The 22,512-nt window shown below is 44.9% G+C and overlaps 1 protein-coding gene across 7 annotated transcripts in view; it reads right to left on the minus strand.

Annotated features, from left to right (window-relative positions):
* The window catches only part of POU2F3 (POU class 2 homeobox 3), an 82,483-nt gene that overhangs the window by 20,513 nt on the left and 39,458 nt on the right, over nt 1-22,512 (minus strand). For all 7 annotated transcript variants that reach the window (XM_082410908.1, XM_082410911.1, XM_082410912.1 and 4 more), the window contains 2 exons: nt 1,592-1,696; nt 245-347 (listed from right to left, as the gene is read on the minus strand). In XM_082410908.1, the coding sequence (XP_082267034.1) occupies nt 245-347; nt 1,592-1,696 (208 nt within the window). The remainder of the gene's footprint in view (nt 1-244; nt 348-1,591; nt 1,697-22,512) is intronic.

A 22,512-nucleotide genomic window follows, 5' to 3' on the forward strand; every position in this document is an offset into this window, starting at 1 on the left:
CTCCTGCCACCCTTGAGCCTTCAGTCTCAACTGGCCATGAAATTGAGAACGATGGGAGGGGGAAGCAGAAAAGGAGACTCAACCTGGAGGGCCACACCAGGTCGCTTCCTCGGGCCCTGAGGTGGATAAGCCGCTCTTTATACTAGAGGGGGAGCCAGTCAGCCACGGCCCACACTTGGGTCCCAGCAGGCAGAAGCAGCTCCTTAGCACACTCACCTATGTAGAAGCCCCCAGGGTTTCTCACCTTGCTGCCCAGGCTGGGTCTGAGATAGCAGGAACTGGGAGACAGACTGTAGGTGTCCGGGAACCAGCACAAGCTGCTGGAGCGGGTGGAGGGAAGCCACGTCCTGTGCAGGGAGATACAGGCATCCCAGAATCTACAAGCTGCAAGTGTGGCCTCCATCTGCCCGCTGCCCATCTGTCCTGTGGGTCTCCATAGGGACCTTGCCCTATGCCTCTGTATCCCTGTGTCTGGCACACAGCAGCTACCCCATTAATGATGGTGTTGTTAAACCTCCTGCACTCAGCCAAGCTGTGCCTTGCTTAAACCTTGCCTTGTTATTTAACTTTTGTGTGTATCAGAACGGTCTCCCAGCTAGACCGGTAATGCCCCGAGGGCACAGACTGTGGGTATTACCCATCTCTCAGAGGTTCACCCTAGAAATGACATGCAATTCCAATTTTCTAATTAAAAAAAAAAAAAATCTCAGGCCACTTGATATGCTAAAACCCATTTTGTCTTGGCTGTTTCCTGGTCCTGAACCTTTCCTGGAGGAAGAGGCACGTTATTCGTTCTTAATAAAACCACGTTGATTAAACAGAAAGTCCATTTCCCCTGGGTTCCTCTCAATAGCCCCCAAAAGGAAAATACTACTTTCCAATACCTGGGGGATCTGGGAGTCCTCTGTGACCTAGACCCCCCAGGGTTCTGTGACCCCACAGGACTGAGCTTAGGTCTGTGCACAAAGAAAAGACTTGGTAAACCCTTGCTGAATAAAGAAGTGAAGGAATAAATGCACGTTCTAGTCTTAAATATTTCCAGGGAAGGGTCGGCTCTTTCCTCCCCTGGGAATCCAGATCAAGAAAGGGGCTTGCCGCGTGGACACCCGCCTTCTCAGACATTTGTCGTTACTATTTCAGATGCCTCTTTATTCCTTCTAGTATGACAAAAGCTTGGGGGAGGAGAATGGGCTTACTGGGGACAGAAATGCTCTGTAACCACAGCAGTAGCTGTCATCATGGGGCTTCCCTGAATATGGCTGGCAGACCCCAGCCCCATTGTTAGGGGCTAGCTAACCCCATTGTAGGGGCTAGCTCCATTGTTTTGGCAAGATTGACTCCTCTTTCTTCCCGAGAGGTGGAGACCTCCTTCTTCCCATAACTAGCCAGGCTTCATCTCTCAGAGGATTGTTCTGTAACCCAGCCCCCCTCCCAACGCAGGCCTCCAAGTTTCCCTGCAGGGGATTTTTTAGCCCAATCTGCATTCACTGAGAGCCAGATCTAGAGGTGAAGCATTTTGCAGGAGGCTTGACTTAAACTCACTGGCCCTCTGAGAGAATATCAGGGCTTCCCGACTCGGGCTGCCATTTACCCCAGACATTTGGTTTCCAGGCATCATGGCAGGTCCTTGACTCAGGTGGCATGGCCGATGAGAGAGGGTCTGCTGCAGAGAGTCACTGAGGTCCTCGGTTTTAATCTGTAAGTGGAGGCAGAGGGAGAGCATCAGTTCTGGACCTCCCCAGGCAGACAGAAGCGGAAACTTAGAGAAGACAGAGGCAGGAGATGAGTGACAAGCCTGGAGAGTCAAAGAACTAGCTCAGCGCCTACTGGGCTGCAGCTTGATTTTCCTGCCTGCGTGAGCCCTTCGGGCCAGGGCAGCTGGTAAGGGACAGAGGTGAGAGTCTCTCTGGAGTAACCATCCTTGAGATGGGGAATCCACCTGGATTGGTCGTTCCCGAACACCATTCTGCGGCATGTGCTGGTACATAGTGCAATATATGCTCTTCCTCACTGAAACTCCAAAAAACGAGGAATTTTTGTAGTGACTTTAAACATTTCTTTTAGATTCCAAGGTGATGTTCTTTTTTCTTGGGGGGTGGTATGTTAGAATTTCTTTTAGGAAATGATGGTGATCCTAAATGGTATTTTTAAAACTCCCCACTTTCACAAATTAAAAAAAAAAAAAAAATTGGCAACGCTTTACGAATCTCCTTTATCTTATGGTCTTTTATTTTCCTGGTCCACGAAATCCCAAGTCTGGGAACCAGTTTCCCCTCCATCCCCCCTTGTTTTCCCCACTTGTCTGCCCTCTGAGTGCTGAGCTGCCTTTGCAGCTGGCCTCTTCACCCATGTGGCTTAGGTGACAGTCCTTGCCTGTCTCCCTACAGGTGGGGACATGTCTCCTTCACAATCATTGCTGTAGTTGCAGCCTGAGGGGACTGTGGTGGTTTGCAAACTCTCTCCAGCCTCTACCACCCTTCAACCACCCACCTGTGGGCTTTCCAGGTGTCCAAGGGCAGGGCAGGAAGCACTACTTGTGCCCACCCCTCCTCCCACCCTGAGAACAACTACAGTAAGTCCCCTACATACGAACCTTCAAGTTGCAAACTTTCAGAGATGAGAACGTGCATCTGGTTCCAGCAAGGAACCAGACCCTGTGCCATCAATGTCAGGCGTGAGTGAAACTGCAGCTTGCCCTCCGTCTCTTGTTGCTGACGATCCTTCAGCTCTACCATCTCCCACCTCCTCTCCCTCCTCCAGTCAGCAACTCTTCTTGCCTGTTCACTTGATGCCGGCCCCTGTATGCCAGCGGTTGTACTGTACTACTGTACTTTTCAAGGTACTGTACTGTAAGATTAAAAATGTTTCCTTTATTTTTTGTGTTTGTTTGTTATGTATTATTTGTGTGAAAAGTATTATAAACCTATTACAGTACAGTACTATATAGCCGATTGTGTTAGTTGGGCACCTAGGCTCTCTTTGTTGGACCTGTGAACAAATTGGACTTATGAATGTGCTCTCAGAATGGAACTCATTCGTATGTAGGGGACTTACTGTACCCTCTTGCAGCGTTTCAGGAAGTCCATTGTGGGGATGGGGGGATGGGTAGGGAGTATGCAAGTGACTTTGGATTCATATAATATGGCAGGGAGCTTGGGGTCTAGACCATACCTTATAAAAGACATTGGGGGACCCTCTGACGGAACCTCTTGGCCATAGCGACCCTGGCTTAAACCATTTTCTTGGTCTCTACAGGGAATATCACTGACATCCTGGAATCATCCTGGAATCTTTTCTGTATTAGTTTAACCCAAGTTAAAGGTTCAGACTAACAGCTCTACTTGTGTTTAATCGCTGTGGAAGAATGGTGCTTTGGATTACTAAACCAAGAGTTCCCTTTGGTTGGAGAGTTAGGAAGATCTTGTTGAGTGACAGAGACTGAGGAGGGAGCTCATGCCCTAAATATGGTGCCTTGTACATAGTGGGAACCGAATGCGTGCTAACTGAATAAAAGACATAATCAGAATCCACCTCTCCATCCTCCTGTGGGATACAGTGAGGAAGACATCGAACAGGGAGCTAGAACTTGTTTCTAGTCCTAACTCTGACTCTAACTGACGATATAACCTTGAGCCATCATTTCATCTCTATGAGACTTGGTTTCCCCATCTGTTGTATGATTCTACATCATTTTTCTTTCAGTCCTAAAATGGAATTATAAAATTCCAATTCCGTGGTGTATTTGGCAGAATCTGGCTAGTCCATGTTGCTGTAGTATTCTTAGATAAAGCAGATCTAAACAGCACTAGGAAGTCCTAGTTGCACCAAAATTGGTAAGAGGATGCTTCTTTTAGGGACAGTCTTTACAAATCATTCCTCTCTTCTCTCACCTAAGGAGGCTATTCTGGAGTCTTGGAAGCAAAGAAGAGAAAAGGAGAGTGTCAGGAAGTAGCACAATGGGGGCAGAGAGTTAGACATCAGGAAAACTCCAAAGGCATTGCCCCGCAGGAGTGATCTCTAGGACAGCCGCCATCCTACCCCCAGTGCCCTTCAGCTCTCCCCACCCACACTTGGCATCTCCATCTAAGACACTTGCTGTCCTAGTTCTTCCCCCAGAAGTTAGAGTTTTCACATCCTAGATTCCAGGGAAACATTTGTTAGCAGGTTTTAAAAAGCTCAAAATAGATGATAAAGTACTTATTTCAAACCACCACCAATCTTAAGCTTTGCTCAGAGGGGAGATTTTACTTAAGCAAAGCCTCCCTTCCCCACATCTCCCTTCTGCAGCCCCCTCCTGCTCCTGGACATCCCTCATCCCGAGTGGGGATAGGTGAGGCAGGATGGAGGGGGACGGAGGGAGAACATGGAAAATTGGAGCTCAAAGCACACTGGTGGAACCACCGCAGGCAGCTTGGCGCGGCTCCAGCTCAGAGGCAAGTGGCAGGGTTCCTTTATAGACTCATTATGCGCAACGGGGAGATAAGGAGGGGTAGCTATGACACAGCTTGAAAACATGTGCTTTGCCTCCAACCTGGGTGCTATCTGTTAGAATCAGTGCCAGGTCTTCCTGCAACACTTAATTTCAGAAACCAGCGCCATCATAAAAGAAAACTCACTCTTTCATCTGCTTCCTGGATCAATTGCCCTCCAAACTCTTTTAGGGGCACTGCCGACCTCCCACTTCTGAAAATGAAGTGCCTGATAGCAAAAAAAAATCCCTCTGGGTGTTAGCCTGGGGCGTTTTGACAACTCTGTGTGTTCCTCTTCTCAGTTCTTGCTTTACTGACCTCTTACTCTTTCATTTTTCATAATTCATTACCCCTTGTGTGTGAGCTGCTGACGGTAAACCCCAAAGGAGACAATCCTAAACAAACCAATTTGAAAGACAGTAAAGCAGACTACTTCTCCTGTGACAAATTCTAAAATCTCCACTTTGGTCGGTGGGTCTCAGAAAGAGCAGAGCTGGACTCGGAGGAGAAGAAGATACAGCAGCAACTCTGCCTGCAGCCCACCCCCAACCCCGGCACACGTCTCCGACGATTCTCTGAGAGTTCAGGGGCTAACACAATAAGAAATCAAGAAATAAAGTCCCTTCCAAATCCAAAAATCCCTTTCACAGCTGTCGAATGGAAAAGATTGGAGTCTTTCCAGGCAACTGGGTGTTGGCTGTGGATCGGGAAAATGAGATAGAGAGACTTCTGTTGGATCCCATTGACTTCTAATGTGAGAACCGGAGGCAAATTGGATGAAGACCCAATTTCCCCCGTACTTGTGAAAACCCAACCAAACCCACAGCCTGTCTGGAACCGTGAAGATCGTCTCCAGGGTCCCTTTGGAGCTTCTTCTCACGCAAGTGAAATATTTCTCCAGGCCCTGTTTGGGATGGACTAATCCCTGGGGACGTGGGCCACCACAGAGGCCTCTGCCTGGTCACAGCCATGGGTCATCCCGTCCATCTGTTAGACACGGCTTGTCAGCTCAGGATCTTCTCCACCCACTGAGCTGTGCAAAGGTGTTACACTGAGTCTTGGGCAGTGACCAGGGAGGTAGAAAGGTATCATGGGTTATTATCTTTTCTAATCCCAGCGAACTCCCGGACATCACCTGCTTTAGAAAGGAATAGCCTCATTCTGGGAAGAGGGAGACCCTTCTGAGGAACTGGAAACCCTTCATACATTCCCTACTCGGCTTCACCGCCCAGCCAGGAAGTGTGGGGACGAGTGTTTATCTTCCCATCTCACAGAGACCAGGAGTGCTTCAGAGATGCGTGTAAAGTTACACGACAAGACACTGGCTAAATGCGACAAGAGGATGGTCCTCTGACCCTCCCCAGGCACTCTATCTACAAAACAATACTACAAACATCCCAGGGATGGGAGAGAGAACAGACCATAGGTGATGTTCCGGCCCAGACCTACACTTGGACCTCCTTATTAACCATCTGTTTGGGGTCATGCAATGGGGCTGGAGTACTTAGCCTTAGCCCCCTCCCCGGGACATTTCACATGGCCCTCTCTTGGGGGGAAAGCAACTCAACATTAATGAATATATCACTGGCGATGCAAATGATCAAAGCTGTAGTGCCAGTTGCATAACTCGTTTGTGGAAAGTGTTTCATAAACATTTCACAAGAAGGAGAATTTCAAAGCGTGAACATCTCCCAACCTGCCTTCAATTACAGGCAAGATTTTTTTTTTCTTTCTTCCCCCTTCTATACGTCTCCCTAGCAGTGAGGAAGAGTTTCTGTTTCGTAACTGATCTATAAAAGGGTTGACAAACGTTTTGCTCATGAAAAGATCCTAAAAATATATTCCAAGCCGTAGAGTAGGGTAGGCAGGTAACTTATCTCAGATGAACAAGGCTGAGAGTCCCCTAAGAGATGCTGGCTGTATTTTTGCTTGGGGGACTCTCCTTTCTCCATGGCTCTTGGCTGCTCCCTATGAGTCCAAGGCTCCTGCCTCTTTGGATGCTCCCCTGAAGTACCTGGGGAGATGGCCTCATCCAGTCCCTGGTCTCTAGTCAGACCTACGACAGACCAGCCTAGGCACACCTTTGCCCGTGCACATCGGGATCTTCTCCTGGAAAGCATCGAACTTGTACACAAAGGAGTGATGGAAGTGAGAAGACATGGGGCCCTTTAATAAACATACGGTTTCTTAGGAGGCTGGAGCCACTTAGAGTTGTTCCCTCCTGAAAAGAAGCTTTCCAAAGAGGCATCCTTGTTTTTCCTGCTTGTACCTCCTCTGCAAATGCAAAAAGCTTATCAGTCATGTTATTTAATGCTTTGGCTTCAGTTCTTAGGGCACAGCACTGCTAGTGCTGACACATGTCTGAAAAAACCCCATCGTTTTAAGCCCATAAAAGTTTTCTTCTCCCTCTGGCATATCGGTCTGTGCATTCAAGTTTAAAAACTCTAGGAAGGGGCTGTGCTCTCTTTGAGGACATATCCTCACAGATATTTTTGGTGCCCAGGACTTGAACAACTTTAACCATTGTACCACTTCCCAGCCCTCGGGAGATGCCAGCAGCGTCTGCTTCCACTGAGGAGCTGGATTGATGCAAGCTCTCTTTTTTGACCCTGATCTTTTTTTTTCAGCCACGCCGCGCAGCTTGCAGGATCTTACTTCCCTGACCAGAGATTGAACCCTGGGCCCCACCTGTGAAAGCACCGAGTCCTAACCACTGGACAGCCAGGGAATTCCCAACCCTGATCTGTCTTGAATCAGAGTCTTCTGGTTTTCCTGGTTGCCTACCTGTTGGACAAGGGCACAGAGCTACCTTCTCTGGTTCTTTCGCTGGGAAGGAGCGCCACACAGAACTGTTGATTCGCCCACATCGATGGCTCTTCTGCCCCCCAAGAAGTGGAATGGCAGGAGGTGGGGTGAGGTGGGGTGGGGTAAGAAATGCTGAGCACGGTCTCAGAATCAAACTCTGAGAACTGTTTGCCAGTGGCTCTTCTTGGGAATCATCTTGTGTGTGAATGCTGGCTGTCATCACACTGGGTTCTTTTGCATACATTGGGTTGCCTATCATGGAATGACTCTGTAATCCTTTTTAGAGCAGGGGACGGAAAAAAAAAAAAAAAAAAGACATCCAGGAAACAAGCACAAGGCTCAGAATCAACCAGGAGACCTGACTTCGGGTTCTATCCCTGCCTCTAAAAACCTGCATGATCTAATATTTATTTACTTCACTCATCCATCTAGGCCTAGATTATGCCTCCACAAAAGGAGGAAAATAGATGAGATGGAATCTACTTAAGAAATTTGGAATGTATAGAAGAGAGAGTGGGCGTTGACTTGTGAACCTACAAGTACGTTTATTGTGTCACTAGACCCATTTTGCAGATGAAAAGACTGAGGTTTGGAAAAGTTAAGAAACTGGCTGAAAGTTACACTGCTGGTAAATAATAGATCTGGGATTTCAATCCACGTCTATTTGATTCCATAGTTCTTCTACATAAACCTGACTACCATGTGTGATAGAATCATAGACTCTTCAAGGTAGCTTAGCACGGATTGTGTCAGGTGCATGGAAGACATTCAACAAGTGTTGATTCCCTTCCTTCCCCATCAGAACTGGAAGGAAATGTAGATATCACCTGGTTCAAATGGCTCATTTTAAAGCTGTGACTCCTGATGTCCAGAGAGGAGAAATCACCTGCTCAGGGCAACACAGCTAGAGCTGCAGCCAAGCCAGGCCTGGAGACTCAGGCAGGGCCCCTAAGGACCGGTCTCCTAACTCTCCACCCAGTATTTGGTCCATTCTACTGCACTGCACCATGGCTCTATCTTCTATTTCTATCACTCTGATGTTGTTGCCTATTCTGGCTCCTCAAGTAACTCAGTAGTAACCCTAATCCCATTGCTCTAATAAGATTTAATCTCAGTCCCGATTCAGAGTTCTCCATTACTACACAGGGTAAGGTTTAGACACAGATAAAGCACACATCTACTTGATGTGTAACCTAATACACTTGGTTTGAGAACCAGCATTCTGTATTCCCTTGACTCTCACATGGACGAATTAACTCCAGGGGGTTGATATTTGCTTTTTTCCTCCCTCATCATGAGGAAGAGAGGTAGAGAGGGGAAAGACAAGGCTCAGCCATGCCATGAAATCCTCACGCCAGTGTACATTTTACTCTGGGGCCCAAAGGAGACTAATGAAAGGAAGGACAGATGCCTTGCTCGTCCCGGACACACAGGCACACATGCACACACATGCATGCATACACACCAACTTGTGACTATGAAGCACTACACAGATTAGCTCCAAGAGCATCAGTTCGAGAAAGGGAAAAAGGAATATTTTTAAAGCATTTTAGAAATTAAAAAGCACTTTCAAAAGTATCATCATTTATTCTTCATGATGATTCAATGAGGGAAAAAATCTTATCCAACCATTTTTACAGATGTAGGAACCAAGACTAGGAGGAATTAATATGTCCATCACACAGCCAGGAAAAGCAGAGCCTGACTTGCTATTTGGGTCTTTGGCCTCCAGGCCCTCTTTTGCCTATACCACTCTGTAAGGCGGCCCCACTGGGTTCCCACCCAGAATTTCCCACATAAAAATGAGCTTGTTGACCTCTGCCTCCCCATGTGCCATGCTGTTTTCACGTGTGGTGCACAGTTGGTGTCAACATTTCCATCTACAAGTGTAGCCTGGGACTTTTACATGGATGTGAGGCTGACGTAGTTATTGAAAGCAAACTTTCAACAAGTCTGAATGAGATTCTCTTTGGCATCCCCTGGGGAACTGCCTGTGACCTGGAAGCCTGTCTCGGAAAGCCTGAGTGTTGGCTATAAATGCACGTAACAGGCTTTTCCCTGGTAACATTCATATTTGAGAACAGTCTTCTAAGTAAGGCTGAGGCCCTTATCTCTTGTATTCTTCTGGTACCCCAAATAAAACGAGGCACCTCTGTGGTCCTCTGACACCAGGTCTGCTCCAACAGCAGTTGGAGTAGACAGTCCTCCATGTGGGCATGCTTTAAACAGAGGTTTTCCTGCCCCATAAAGGTCCCCTTCCCAGTTTAGCTCAATAAATATTTGGTATACACCCATTGTATACCAAGAGGAACTGGGACACAAAGGTGAATAGGACCTCCCAGATTAATTAGGAGACAGCAAGTAAAAAAGCAATTACCTAGAGTGCAGTACTTACAGCAATGGGAAGGTGGTACAGTGGTCACATGGAAAGGTTGTGATTTGCTTTGTCAGGGCAGAGGATAGCTAGAGAAAGGGGAATGAGGTAGGAAGTCTCCACGGAGAGAAGTGTAGCCTCTGAGGAGCCCTGAAGGACAAAGACGGTTTCACCAGGAGAAGGTAAAGCAGGGCATGCCAGGAAGTGGGAGCAGCTTGTCCACAGTCACAGATGGTGAAACACGGCTTCATGTTCAGGAGAGACAAGCAATTCAGCGTTGCAGTAGCGTGGGGTGGGAGAGGCCTGGGCAAACAGCCAGGGCCTGACGACAGAGGTCCTGTGGCTCACGCAAAGGAGTTGAGGCTGGACTCGGGGGCAAAGTGTAACTCAAGTAAAGGGCAGGGACACGCGAGATTTTTGTTTAGTTCGATTATGTTAACAGCTGTGTGGAATATGGATTTGAAGAGAGGACAACTGTAAGTGGGGCAACTAGTTAAAAAGCTGTTTTTTGCAATAGTCTAGGTAAAGAACTGATGAGGACATGCCTAAGGCCAAAACAGTAAGAACGGAGAGGAGGAGACAGAATGGCAAGTTTTTAGGATAGAAAATGTATTTCCACCCCTAAAGGTTTATCCTTTATAACAAAGGACTATTTCAGGAATTCTCTGTTGAATGCCTGCAGGACTAAAAGAACTAACACAGAAAAAATTCTGAAAGACCATAATCAATCCAACTGCTAATAATAGATGGAGTGGAGGGTATTTGGGGTTTCAGAAGGTATTCACTTTCTAAGTCAAATATTTCTGCAGTGTTCAAATTTTTAAAGGTAATTATTCATTTTAAATTAGAAAAAATTAAGATTAATCTGAATTTAAAATTAATATTAAAAATCGTAAGCACTCAAAATTTCATTAGTCTGTATGGAAGTTTATAGTTTATGAGGTATTCAAGTTAGTTACATTTCCCTCCTTTACGTGGTGAAAGGGAAGTCTTGAGAGGCTTAGGGGCACATTTTCTAAATAAACACACATATATGCAGATACGTGTATTCTGTGTGTGCGTGTGTTGTGTGTGTGTGTGTGTGTGTGTATTTTTTTTAGCAATAACTGGGAATCCATCTCCTTCTTCTGCCGCATCTTGAGTCATTGTCTACCAGCAGGCAACACCTGTAGGTCTGTGGCCTACAGACCTCACTTATACCTTTCCATGATGTTCTACAGCTTACAAAGCACTTTCAAACATATCAGTTTGGTCTATTTTCAGAATATTCCCATGAGATTGAAAAGGCAAGTGATGCTATTCCTGTTTTACTGTTGAGGAAAACAAGGTTCATGAAAGGTAAATGATTTATCCAAGGTACATGGCTGGCTAGCAGGAAAGCTCTGATTGGAACTCAAGTTATCTGATTTAAAATTCAACACTTCTTTCAAATTTCTAGGATTTTCTGAGGAAGCTTCCCAAATAAATGGATTTTCAGTCACTGAAATATATTTCTTACAGCTCCAAACCCTTTATTTCAGTTTTGAATAGATATTTATTGTTTTCATTTTTGAATAGAGATCTTGTATTTTATACATCTCTACTTTCCCTTAAAGAGTACTTGACAAAGATATCACAAATAAAGAAAATTACAGGCCAGCATTACTGATGAACATAGATGCAAAAATCCTCAACAAAATATTAGCAAACCGAATCCAACAATACATTAAAAATATCATGTACCGTGATCAAGTGGGATTTATTCCAGGGCTGCAAGGATGGTTCAGTATTCACCAATCAATCTGTGTGATATACCACATTAACAAATTAAAGAATGAAAAATTATATGATCATCTCAATAGATGCAGAAAAAGCTTTTGACAAAAGTCAACAGCATCCTTTTACAAAGACTCTCCACAAAGTGAATATAGAGGGAACATACCTCAACATAATAAAGGCCACATATAACAAGTCTACAGCTAACATCACACTCAATGGTGAAAAACTGAAGGCATTTCTTCTAAGATTAGGAAAAAGACAAGGATGCCCACTTTTATGCAACATAGTATGGGAAGTCCTAGCCACAGCTACCAGACAAGAAAGAAATAAGAGCTATCCAAATCAGAAAAGAAGAAAGAAAACTGTCACTGTTTGCAGATGACATGATACTATACATAGAAAATCCTAAACACACTACCAAGAAACCACTAGAGCTCATCAATGAATTCAGTAAAGTTGCAGGATACAAAATTAATATACAGAAATCTGTTGCATTTCTATACACTAATAATGAACTATCAGAAAGAGAAATTAAAACAATCCCATTTAAAATCACATCAAAAAGAATAAAATACCTAGGAATAAATCTAACTAAGGAGGTAAAAGACATGTACTCAGAACTGATGAAAGAAACTGAAGATGACACAAACAGATGGAAAGACACACCATGTACATGGATTAGAAGAATTAATATTGTTAAAATGACCAAGGCAATCTCTAGATTCAATGCAATCACTATCAAAATACCAATGGCATTATTCACAGGACTAGAAGAAATAAAATTATTTGTTGTATGGAAATTTGTACGGAAACACAAAAGACCTGAATAGCCAAAACAATCTTGCGAGAAAGACAGAGCTGAAGGTATCATGCGCCTTGACTTCAGACTATACTACAAAGATACAGTAATCAAAACAGTATGATAATGGTACAAAAACAGACACATAGATCAATGGAACTGAATATAGAACCCAGAAATAAATGCACACGCTTATGGTCAATTAATTTACAAAAAAGAGGCAAGACTATACAATGGGGAAAAGGCAGTCTCTTCAATAAGTGGTACTGGAAAAGCTGGGCAGCTACATGTAAAAGAATGAAATTAGAACATTTTTTTCACACCATATACAAAGATAAATTCAAAATGGTTTAAAGACCTAAATGTAAGCCCAGAAACCATAAAACTCCTAGAAGAAAACATAGGAAGAACACTCTTTAACATAAATTGTAGCAATATTTTTTGGATGGATCTGTCTCATAAGGCAAAATAAAATTTAAAAAAATTAAATTAAATTAAATAAACAAGACCTAATTAAACTTAAAAAGCTTCTGTGCAGCAAACAAAACCATCGACAAAACAAAAAGACAGCCTACTGAGAATATTTTCTACTATGGGAGAAAATATTTGCAAATAATATGACCGATAAGGGGTCAATATCCAAAATATATAAACAGCTCATACAACTCAATATAAAAAAAAAAATCAAGCAACTCAGTTAAAACCTGGGAAGAAGAACTGAATAGACATTTTTCCAAAGAAGACATACAGATGGCCAACAGGCACATGAAAAAGATGCTTGACATTGCTAATCATTAGAGAAATGCAAATCAAAACCACGATGAGATATCACCTCATGCCTGTCAGAATGGCTATCATCAAAAAGACCATAAATAACAAATTTTGGTGAGGATGTAGAGAAAAGGGAACCCTTGTATGCTGTTGGTGGGAATGTAAATTGGTGCAGCCACTGTGGAAAACAGTATGGAGATTCCTCAAAAAACTAAAAATAGAACTACCATATGATCCAGCAAGTCCACCACTAGGTATATATCCAAAGAAAATGAAAACACTAATTCAGAAAGTCTCCAGTGTTCATTCAAATTCCCCAATGTTCACAGCAGCATTATTTACAATTGCCATGATATGGAAGCAACCTAAATGTCCATCAACAGATGAATGGATAAAGAAGAAGTGGTATATGTACACAATGGAATATTAGCCATAAAAAAGAATGAAATTTTGCCATTTGCAACAACATGGATGGACCTGGAGGGTATTATGCTGAGTGAAATAAGTCAGACAGAGGAAGATGAATACTGCATGTTATCTTTTATATTTAGAATCTAAAAAATAAAACAAATGAATGAATATAACAAAACAGAAGCAGACTCACAGACAAAGAGAACAAACTAGTGGTTACCAGTGGGGAGAGGGAAGGTGGGAGGGACAAGATAGGGGTAGAGGATTAAGAGGTACAAACTACTATGTATAAAATAATCAAGCTACAAGGATATATTGTACAGCACAGGGAAATAGCCAATATTTTATAATAATAAATGAAGTATAATGTATAAAATTTTTGAATCACTATGTTGTATGCTGAAACTAATATAATATTATAAATCAACTGTGCCTCAATAAAAAAACATTCAGGGGCTTCCCTGGTGGCGCAGTGGTTGAGAATCTGCCTGCCAATGCAGGGGACACGGGTTCGAGCCCTGGTCTGGGAAGATCCCACATGCCACGGAGCAACTGGGCCCGTGAGCCACAATTACTGAGCCTGCGCGTCTGGAGCCTGTGCTCCGCAACAAGAGAGGCCGCGATGGTGAGAGGCCCGCGCACCGCGATGAAGAGTGGTCCCCACTTGCCACAACTAGAGAAAGCCCACGCACAGAAACGAAGACCCAACACGGTCATAAATAAAAAAAAAACAAAAAACAAAAAAACATTCAACACATCTTTCAAATTCCTAGGATTTCCTGAGGAAGCCTCCCCAAATAAGTGGATTTTCAATCACTGAAATCGATTCCTTGTAGCTCCAAGTCTTTATTTCAGTTTTGGATAGATATTTATTGGTTTTGTTTTTGATATTTATTAATGTATTATATACATCTCTTCTTTCTCTTAAATAGCACCTGAAAGATAATTTAGTCAATGACTCAATCTTAATTGTGAACTCTTTTTAAAAGAAATCATGCCCTTGGGGACACTGAAGTCCTTGGCCTCTCTGTTGGCAGTAGCACTAAATGGCCTGAATCGCCTTTTTTTTTTTTTTTTTTGCAGCTCTGCTTTTTCCAGATTTTCTGCCTCTTTTCTCACAACCAGGTTTTTATCCTACTGTTGTTATCCTTGCTTTTAGCAGCCCCTATTTCAGCTCAACTTAGCAACTTTTATTTGCTAAGGGCTAGAAAAAACAGATAGTTAAGTTTGTTATAACTGTTTCTAAAATAAAAGTTTGAGGCTCTGAGAAAGGGTTTGGCTCCAGGTCTCATTTTCTTCCTTCTTATTCTCAGCTGGATTCTAAATAGGTGAGGCAGCTGGCTCTCTGGATAAGTGAGGCACTGCAGTGGCTCTGTGTCGCTGTTTGACATGGGGCCAATTTTGACAAAATTGCCCTTTGGTTCAATTTTTACTGACTACATATCTATCCTGTTACCCTTATTAGCCTGCGACAGGGCTCCAGGCACAATGGTTGGCTGAACCCACACAGTTGACAGTGTAAGCTAAATTCTCTAAGGCTGAGGAGCAGTTACCAAATTTATTGCCAAAAGGCGGAGTCAACTTGAGCCAAGGGACTCTCTGACAGTATATGTTTCCCTACTTATAAAAGGAAAATCGTCTCTGAGTCTTACCCAGGTCTCAAGGGTTAGGGCTAAATGTCTATAAAACCTATTCTAGGAAGAGCCTTCCCTGCTTTTGTCACCAAAACGATATGAAGTTAATGATTCTGCACATTTATTACCTGGGACACCTATCTTGTTTGTCTGTCACTTAGTAAGTGCTTAATTAAATAGATGCAGAATTGATGTATAAATACTTTCAATAATCCTTGAATTTAGGAAACTGGGTCTCAGAGAAGTCAAAGGATTTCCCAAAAGCCATACAGCTAGAAAGTGGCAGAGCTGGAATTTGAACCTACGTCTGACCAGATCCAGAATCAATCCTCTTTCCATTGTATCACACTGACTTAAAAAGGCATGCCAAACCAGGCTCATTTCCTTTTATAGAGGGTTCTTAGAAATGAGGATCAGGTGAATGCTGTAATTATTGTATGTATACATATATACATGTCCCTGGAGGTCAAGATGGGGTCATAAGGGCTGAGATAGTGTTAGTTAATGAATCAATGTCATCCAGGAGGGATGTCTCCAATGGCATGTCATCGGACTCTGCTCATTGCCCAGTCTTGTTAAGAATGTTGGGCTTCCCTGGTGGCGCAGTGGTTGAGAATCTGCCTGCCAATGCAGGGGACACGGGTTCGAGCCCTGGTCTGGGAAGAGCCCACGTGCCGTGGAGCAACTGGGCCCGTGAGCCACAATTACTGAGCCTGCACGTCTGGAGCCTGTGCTCCACGACAAGAGAGGCCGCGACAGTGAGAGGCCCGCGCACTGTGATGAAAAGTGGCCCCCGCTTGCCACAACTAGAGAAAGCCCTCGCGCAGAAACGAAGACCCAACACAGCCATAAATAAAATAAATAAATAAATAAAAATAAAAAAATATATATTAAAAAAAAAAAAGAATGTTATCAGTACCTTAGAGTATGATGATGTATGTGCCCTGCATACATCTCTGTATGAGGAGCAGGGCTAGCTAGTACCTTGCACAAAGACATCAAGGTTAAAAAAAAATCTTGAAATTGTGCAAGGAAGGGAAGAAAGTAATAAGATAAAACATAAGAGGAAATGTAAAAATCTTTTACTAAGAATATGAAAATTAACTGTACAAGTTGAGGCAACAGTGTAGATTTTTTAAAAAAGACTTGAGAGGTGTTAACTGACCCTAAGAGCATGTAAGTTGAAAGTGTGATACAATTACCTTTTTAAAAATCTGTAGGGTAGGCTGTACCATCCTAGTACAGTAGAGTATGGAGGGAGGTTCCCCTACTTAACCACGCAAGTTCAGGCGGACAGGCCTGCCACTGTCTTATCTGTGCTTGGAAAGAAATCAGGGCAAAATAAAGATATGGTACCTGCTCCACCAAGTTTTGTTGAATGAATAAATGGATGAATGAATGAACCAAATGTCCCACTGTGCTCTGGCCTAGCCAGATGTCATCTGAGTATTGAATGTTGTACGCTTGTGGATACTACACTTAAAGAGGGTGACTGGCAGACTGAAACCTATACATATAAAGGCATCAAGGCACAAACAAGTTCAAAGAGTTTGTATAGCATTGTACAAAAATATCTGAAGCAACCTAATGCCCATTGATAGGGCAATGGAACAGTAAAATTACATTGAAACAGTAGAATAGTATGCGGTCATTAACAATAATCATAATCAGTCCTATATGTACTGCCATGAAACAATCTATAAATCTTATTTTTAAATTTCAAAAGAAAGTCTCAAAAGAATACACACTGTATAATTTATACCTACCTACATATGTACATATATATGCATTTTTAAAACTCCACATATATTTATACATTTCCATTTGTATCCATATCCATGTACGTGCAGAGAGAAGATTCTTCTAAACACATACACACCACACCGATAAGAGGTGTTTCCTCTGGGAAGAGGGCTGAGGCTGAACAGGGAACAAAATTCTTCTTTATCTCTATTATTAAATATTTTTACAAGAAAGTATACATAGCATTCATGTACTATGTGTGTAATTGCTTTAAATAAGGCAATCAGAAACATGATACGTGAAATTATTGAAGGAATTCTGGATGTTTACATGGAAAGGGGAAGACTTAGGTGTGAGAACTCTTCTCAAATACTGAACGGCTGTCAAGTGAAGGGGATGGACTCGGGCCTTGGAGCTGAGGCAGGCAGAGTGATGACCACGGGGTGACCATCACAGGGAGGTTGATAGGGTCTATCAGGAAAAAGAATGGCCAAGCATTGCAACCCACTGAACCCTGGAGGGGGCTGTATTCTGGGCGGTGAGTCCCAAATTCATGGGAGAGCTTTGGCAGAGGTGTGGAGCCAGCGGCCACCTGTCAGGGGTGTCAGCAGTAGAACGTGTGCCCCAGGAGGTAGGTTAGGCTGGAATCACACTGGTTCCTAAGCTTTTGAGGCTCCTGACAAGTAAATCTATTTTTTTTTTTTTCAGAGCTCAGACAGTGTTCTTTTATTTTGCCAAATAATATTAAACTAACCAGTATCACCTACTCAGGTCATCATTTCATTACATACAATTAATATTTTAATACCAAAAAAATGCAAAATCTCAGACTGTTAAAATTGAATATATTGAGCTCTATAAAAATTTGCTATGTTTTCTTCTTTTAAGATGTCACTGTAGATGGTGCAAATTTAGCCATAAGATGTAATATTATGAATAAATAAGTGTATCGACAGACAGGATAGGAGAAAAGAAGAAGAAAGCCTTGGTGCCAGACAGCAGAGATCTGTGGAACCCTTCTGGGAACAGGGGGACAGGTGCTAAGGGACCCTTTAGCCCTAAGGGTTTATGTGTCTCTGACTCACTCCAGAGTTAGAAGCTCAACCCAAATTTGTCTCCACAGTTGATGAAAAATAACGTCACAGTGATATCAGATGTCACTGGGTAACCCCAACCATACTTTCCATTGAAGTGGCCAGGAGACGGCAGTCCCAGGAGAACCTCAGTCCTGTCTTCCCTAAGGGGCATTTGTAAAGGGCCTATTCTGGCTTGAGATATATAGCTTGGTACTGAACTCTCAACCTCAAAGAGTTTAAAAAACTAGGTTAGCCAGAGTCCTATGTGCAGACCCTGGATCCCTAGAGGGTAGGCCTTGGCACCCAGCACCCACTGAGCAAACAGCTAAGACGCCTCATCCAACAACTCCTGGGGCTCAGCCAGCAAGTGGCGAAGTTGGGAAATATTTACTAGAGCGGATTGGATGGAGCCCACCACACACGCTATATGCGGACACCCAACAAGCTCACCTCCCTGGGAAAAGGGGTGCGTTTCTGCGGATCGCTGGCTGAAAGACGACAGGGAGCAGAGCAGCCTGAGGAGGAGAAGGTCCTGAAAAGCAGAGAGATGGGAGTTCCTGGCACCCAGGATGGAGGGATGGGCGGATAGGCTCATTCCAACTATCCATCAATCCATCTATTTAGGAAACACTTACTGAATGTCTGCTCTGAGCCAGGCACTGCTCTACCGTAATCAATACAATATAGACTGTTTCCTCAAATATTTGCCATCTTCTGGAGGGCTACCTGGAGAAGAAGACGTTTGAGCTGAGTTTGGAAAGATGAATGAGGGGCTGGCAGGGTGATGGGGGGAGTGAGGGGGCGGGGCGGGGGCGGGGGTGTGTGCAGGTAGAGAGGCCAGTCCTAGGGCTCATTCAAAACAGAGTCGAGGTGCTGCCTCTTCCTTTATTCTGCTCTACCTTCAGGACACTTCCATCATTTCAAAGAGGCTCATTTCCCGGCGGTACTTGGAAGTCCTTAGGACGGGGGAAGAAGGGGGCCTGGAGGTCCCTTGTGAGGTTAGACTACCCCCATCCTTCTCCCGCCCACGCAGGATGGGGCAGCCCACACTAAGAGTGCTGGGCCCTTGCTGAGTGGCCAGATTCTGGGCAAAGTCCCAGACCCCAGGTCCTGCCAGTCCCCACCCCGCTTTATTCAGGAAGAGTGTCTGTCTCTTCCCGGCCTCGGGCAAGGCCAGGCTGGGGACTGCCCTGATAGCCAGGAGGTTGTCCTCGGCGCCGCCAGGTCCAGGGTAAGGGGAAGCACCAAATCCTCAGAAAGGAAGCTGGCTCTGGTTCACTGCAGAGAGGAAGGGACTCCTTGCCTTTGGGCAGCTGCACTGCTTTCTCCTCCAGAGTGGTGTTAACCCTTTCTGGCCTGGGGGCTCTTACCCTAGCAGCCTCACCTCTGAGAGTCCCAGCCCGGGACAGGGGGCACAGAAGCACTCCACCACTGGTCCCAGCACGAATCAACATCTATCCCCAGGGACTGGGTGTCCAAATCTTTCTGGGCCTCAGTTTACCAGCTACCCAACTGGCCTGCAAACCCACTTCCAAGCCCTCAAGTGAGCCTGTCCACAGTGAATGGGTAAAGTTTAAAATTTTCCTTGTTAGGATCACACACTTTCTTTGAGAAGATGTCATCGAGGGAAAGCCAAATTGATATGTAACTCACTTTAAGCAAACCCTATAAATGATGTTTGGCTCCAACTGACTGTAAAAGGGCATGTTTTATTCTCTGAAAAGATCCAGTGTAACATTTCTTTAAATAGCAGGCTCTTGGTGGAAAAAAAAATAGAATTTAGTTGATAAAACTTTGACTTAGGTACAATATTTCGGGAACCACCCTTTTAGGTATGGTGAGGCATGCCTGTATTTACCCGGCACCAACTGAGTCTGGCATATTTTTCTTATTATTCCTCTAGTAACAGGCTGAGTCAGGTACAAGGGCACAAGTAAGAGCACTCAGAGGGACGCCAGCAGTTGAGGAGAATATGAGCAGAACTGCCATCTGGAAAATGGTGAACCTCCGGCCTTCAGAGGCTCCCAAGGGCAGAGCTAAGAGGAAGAGCAAACTGGAGCCGGGGTGATATGAAACAGGGCTGCTAGAACCAATACTGTTGCAACAGCAACAATAGTCCAGTTTATTGAGCACTTACTAAGTCCCGGACAGTTTACACTCAAGATTGTATGTAATCCTCCTCCTAACAATACTATTAGGTTGATGCTATGATTTCCCCCTTTTTCACAAAGGCAGAAACTGAGGCTTGGGGAGGGTGAGTGACCGGGTTCCTGTTGGTAGAGCTGAGATTCAAATCCAGGTCTGTGCGACGCCAGAGCTGGACCTCTGACCACTACACTGTCATCTGCAAGCCTAAAACCAGACACCCTGCAGCAGTCCATGCCAGCGAAGTCTGTGGAGAAAATGTTAGAAGATGCCAGCGCAGGGGAGGGGCTGCCAAGACAGGAAAACAAAACAGGGTGTGAACCAAGGATCCTTGGAGGTTGGGAGCCAAGGGTATTTTAGTGGCCTCGCAGGGGAGAGGGAAGGGAGTCCTGACACTGGATCTGAACAAAAGCAGCAGAGGCCCAGGCGGCGATGGGGGCGATGGGGTCAGCCGATTAGCAGAATAAGCTGGATTTGGAGACAGCAGACCAGCACTGGACACAGCGCCTATTATCAAGTAGACACTGAATAAAGATACATTGAATAAGTCCTGGCTCTGCCACTTAATTGAAGTCACTTTACCATTCTGAGTCTCAGTCCCCTTGTCAAATGAGAATGATAACACTTGTTTAATAGCTGTTGTGAGTTAAAACTTATTGGCTTAACGGGGTCCTCTGTAAGTTGTCAAGCAGAGGGGGCCGTGAGATGGGATGTGGCCTGGTAGGGAACTGAGCAGGTACAAGGAAACGGCTCCTGAGCCCTAAGCACGGCCTCCAAAGCCATTCTCGGGCTAGACTAGGAGAGGGAAGTTTGAGGTGGAAAAGTTTATTTTCTACCGCAGCTGTGATTCTGGGAGAAGGAGAATCTCCCAGGTACTAGAGCTGCCTCGACAGCCCTCTGACAGGGGGGCAAAGAGAAGGGCAGGTCCCACCCCCTGCCCTGCAGGCACACACACAAGAAAACGCTCCTCTCCTCCCTGCACCCTTCTCACGCACAGGCCCAGGGACGTGCTCCTCCACTTGGGGTAGGGGAACCCTCTGGGTAGGAGCCCTTCTTCGCCCCACCCTTCCCCTGGCAGCCTTCCCTGAGCCTGCAGATAGCATCTCTGCCATGCGAGCTGGCAAGCCCCGGCCGTGAGAGGTCTGCGGTGTGAGCATGTGGGCTTGGGACCTGTGGAAAAGTACTGTGCAGACATCAGATGAGGGGCTCTGGGCAACATTAGGGCTCTTGGATTTGCAGGATCTCTCTGTCTCTCTGTCTCTCGCAAAAGCAGCCTGACACAGTGTAGAGTCAGACAGGCCTGTTGTATATCTGAGCTCCACCTTGGGTAAAAATTACTTAACCTCTCTGAGCTATAGTTACCCCAGCTATATAATGGGAATAATCATGCTTACCTCACCGGGCTGTCGTAAGGATGATGTAATATCAAGTAAGATATAACTTTAGGTAAAGTGCCTCGCACATCCCATCATCCTTGGTTTGAATCCTGGTTCCAAGCAAGTCTCTTGACCCTTCTGAGACTCAGTTTCCTCATCTGTAAAATGGGAGTTCTAAAAGCTACTGCTCTAGGTTGCTGTAAGGTTTCAAGGAGATACTGCTTATGAAAGGCACGGCCCAGTGCCTTTAAACTCAGGGTGGTATTAACTTCTTCTGCCACTGGGGCCAAATCCAGCTTCCTTTTCAAGACCCCTGCTCCAAAAAGACTCTTACATGAGAGGGGGATGAACTGGCCCTGCTTTACCGGAATCTACACCCACCAAAGGCAACTCATTCAAATCTCCAAAGAAAACCCCCTTTTGGATCCCTGCAGAATCAGGGAGAGGGTTCCGACACTTTCCTCCTCCTCCTGTGTCCTCACCACTCTCCACCCCACACCTGAGCGGAGAGGAACATTCGGTCTCCACTCCCCATCGAGATGCACTGTGGGCTTGTGCCAGCGCTGCAGCCTGAATGAGCTGGCCCGACACCCAGTACCCCAGAGAGGCTTTGTGGTGGTGTTGTGGGTAGCCGGGTCAACCAGGGTGTTCTAGGGACAGGTCCCCCGAAAACCCCGGCTGCTCCCATTCCTACCTGTTCCTCACCGTCCTGCTCTCAGCAAGGCTCAGTCCATCTAATACCAAGGCTGCCGCCCAGGCCACAAACAGGAGACAGTTGACATCTGAGCCTCAGGCCAAAGAGCAGAGCATGATTGGCAAAGGAGGACAAATTTCCACCTCTCCAAATGCAATGACACTCATCGTTTGCTTCCCCCCCAAACTTGGGGTAGGTGGAGGAAGCTCAGATGGAGAGATCGTGGATCTCAGAAAAAAATTTCCTTTCTGATAACATTGAAACACGAGTTTAGATGCAGCCCATCTAAACTGGTGCAAGCCCAGTGCAGCAGCCATCCAGGGAGAGAAGGGGAAGAGAAAATTATGGGTTCTCATTCATCAGAAATAATAGCAGCTAATGTTTATTGGTCGATTACTGTATGTCAGAGCCTATTCTAAGTTATGTATCTTAACTATAATTAAGCCTTACAGCATGG

Source organism: Balaenoptera physalus, assembly GCF_965194825.1.
Source record: "Balaenoptera physalus genome assembly, chromosome: 10".
Classification (NCBI taxonomy): domain Eukaryota; kingdom Metazoa; phylum Chordata; class Mammalia; order Artiodactyla; family Balaenopteridae; genus Balaenoptera; species Balaenoptera physalus.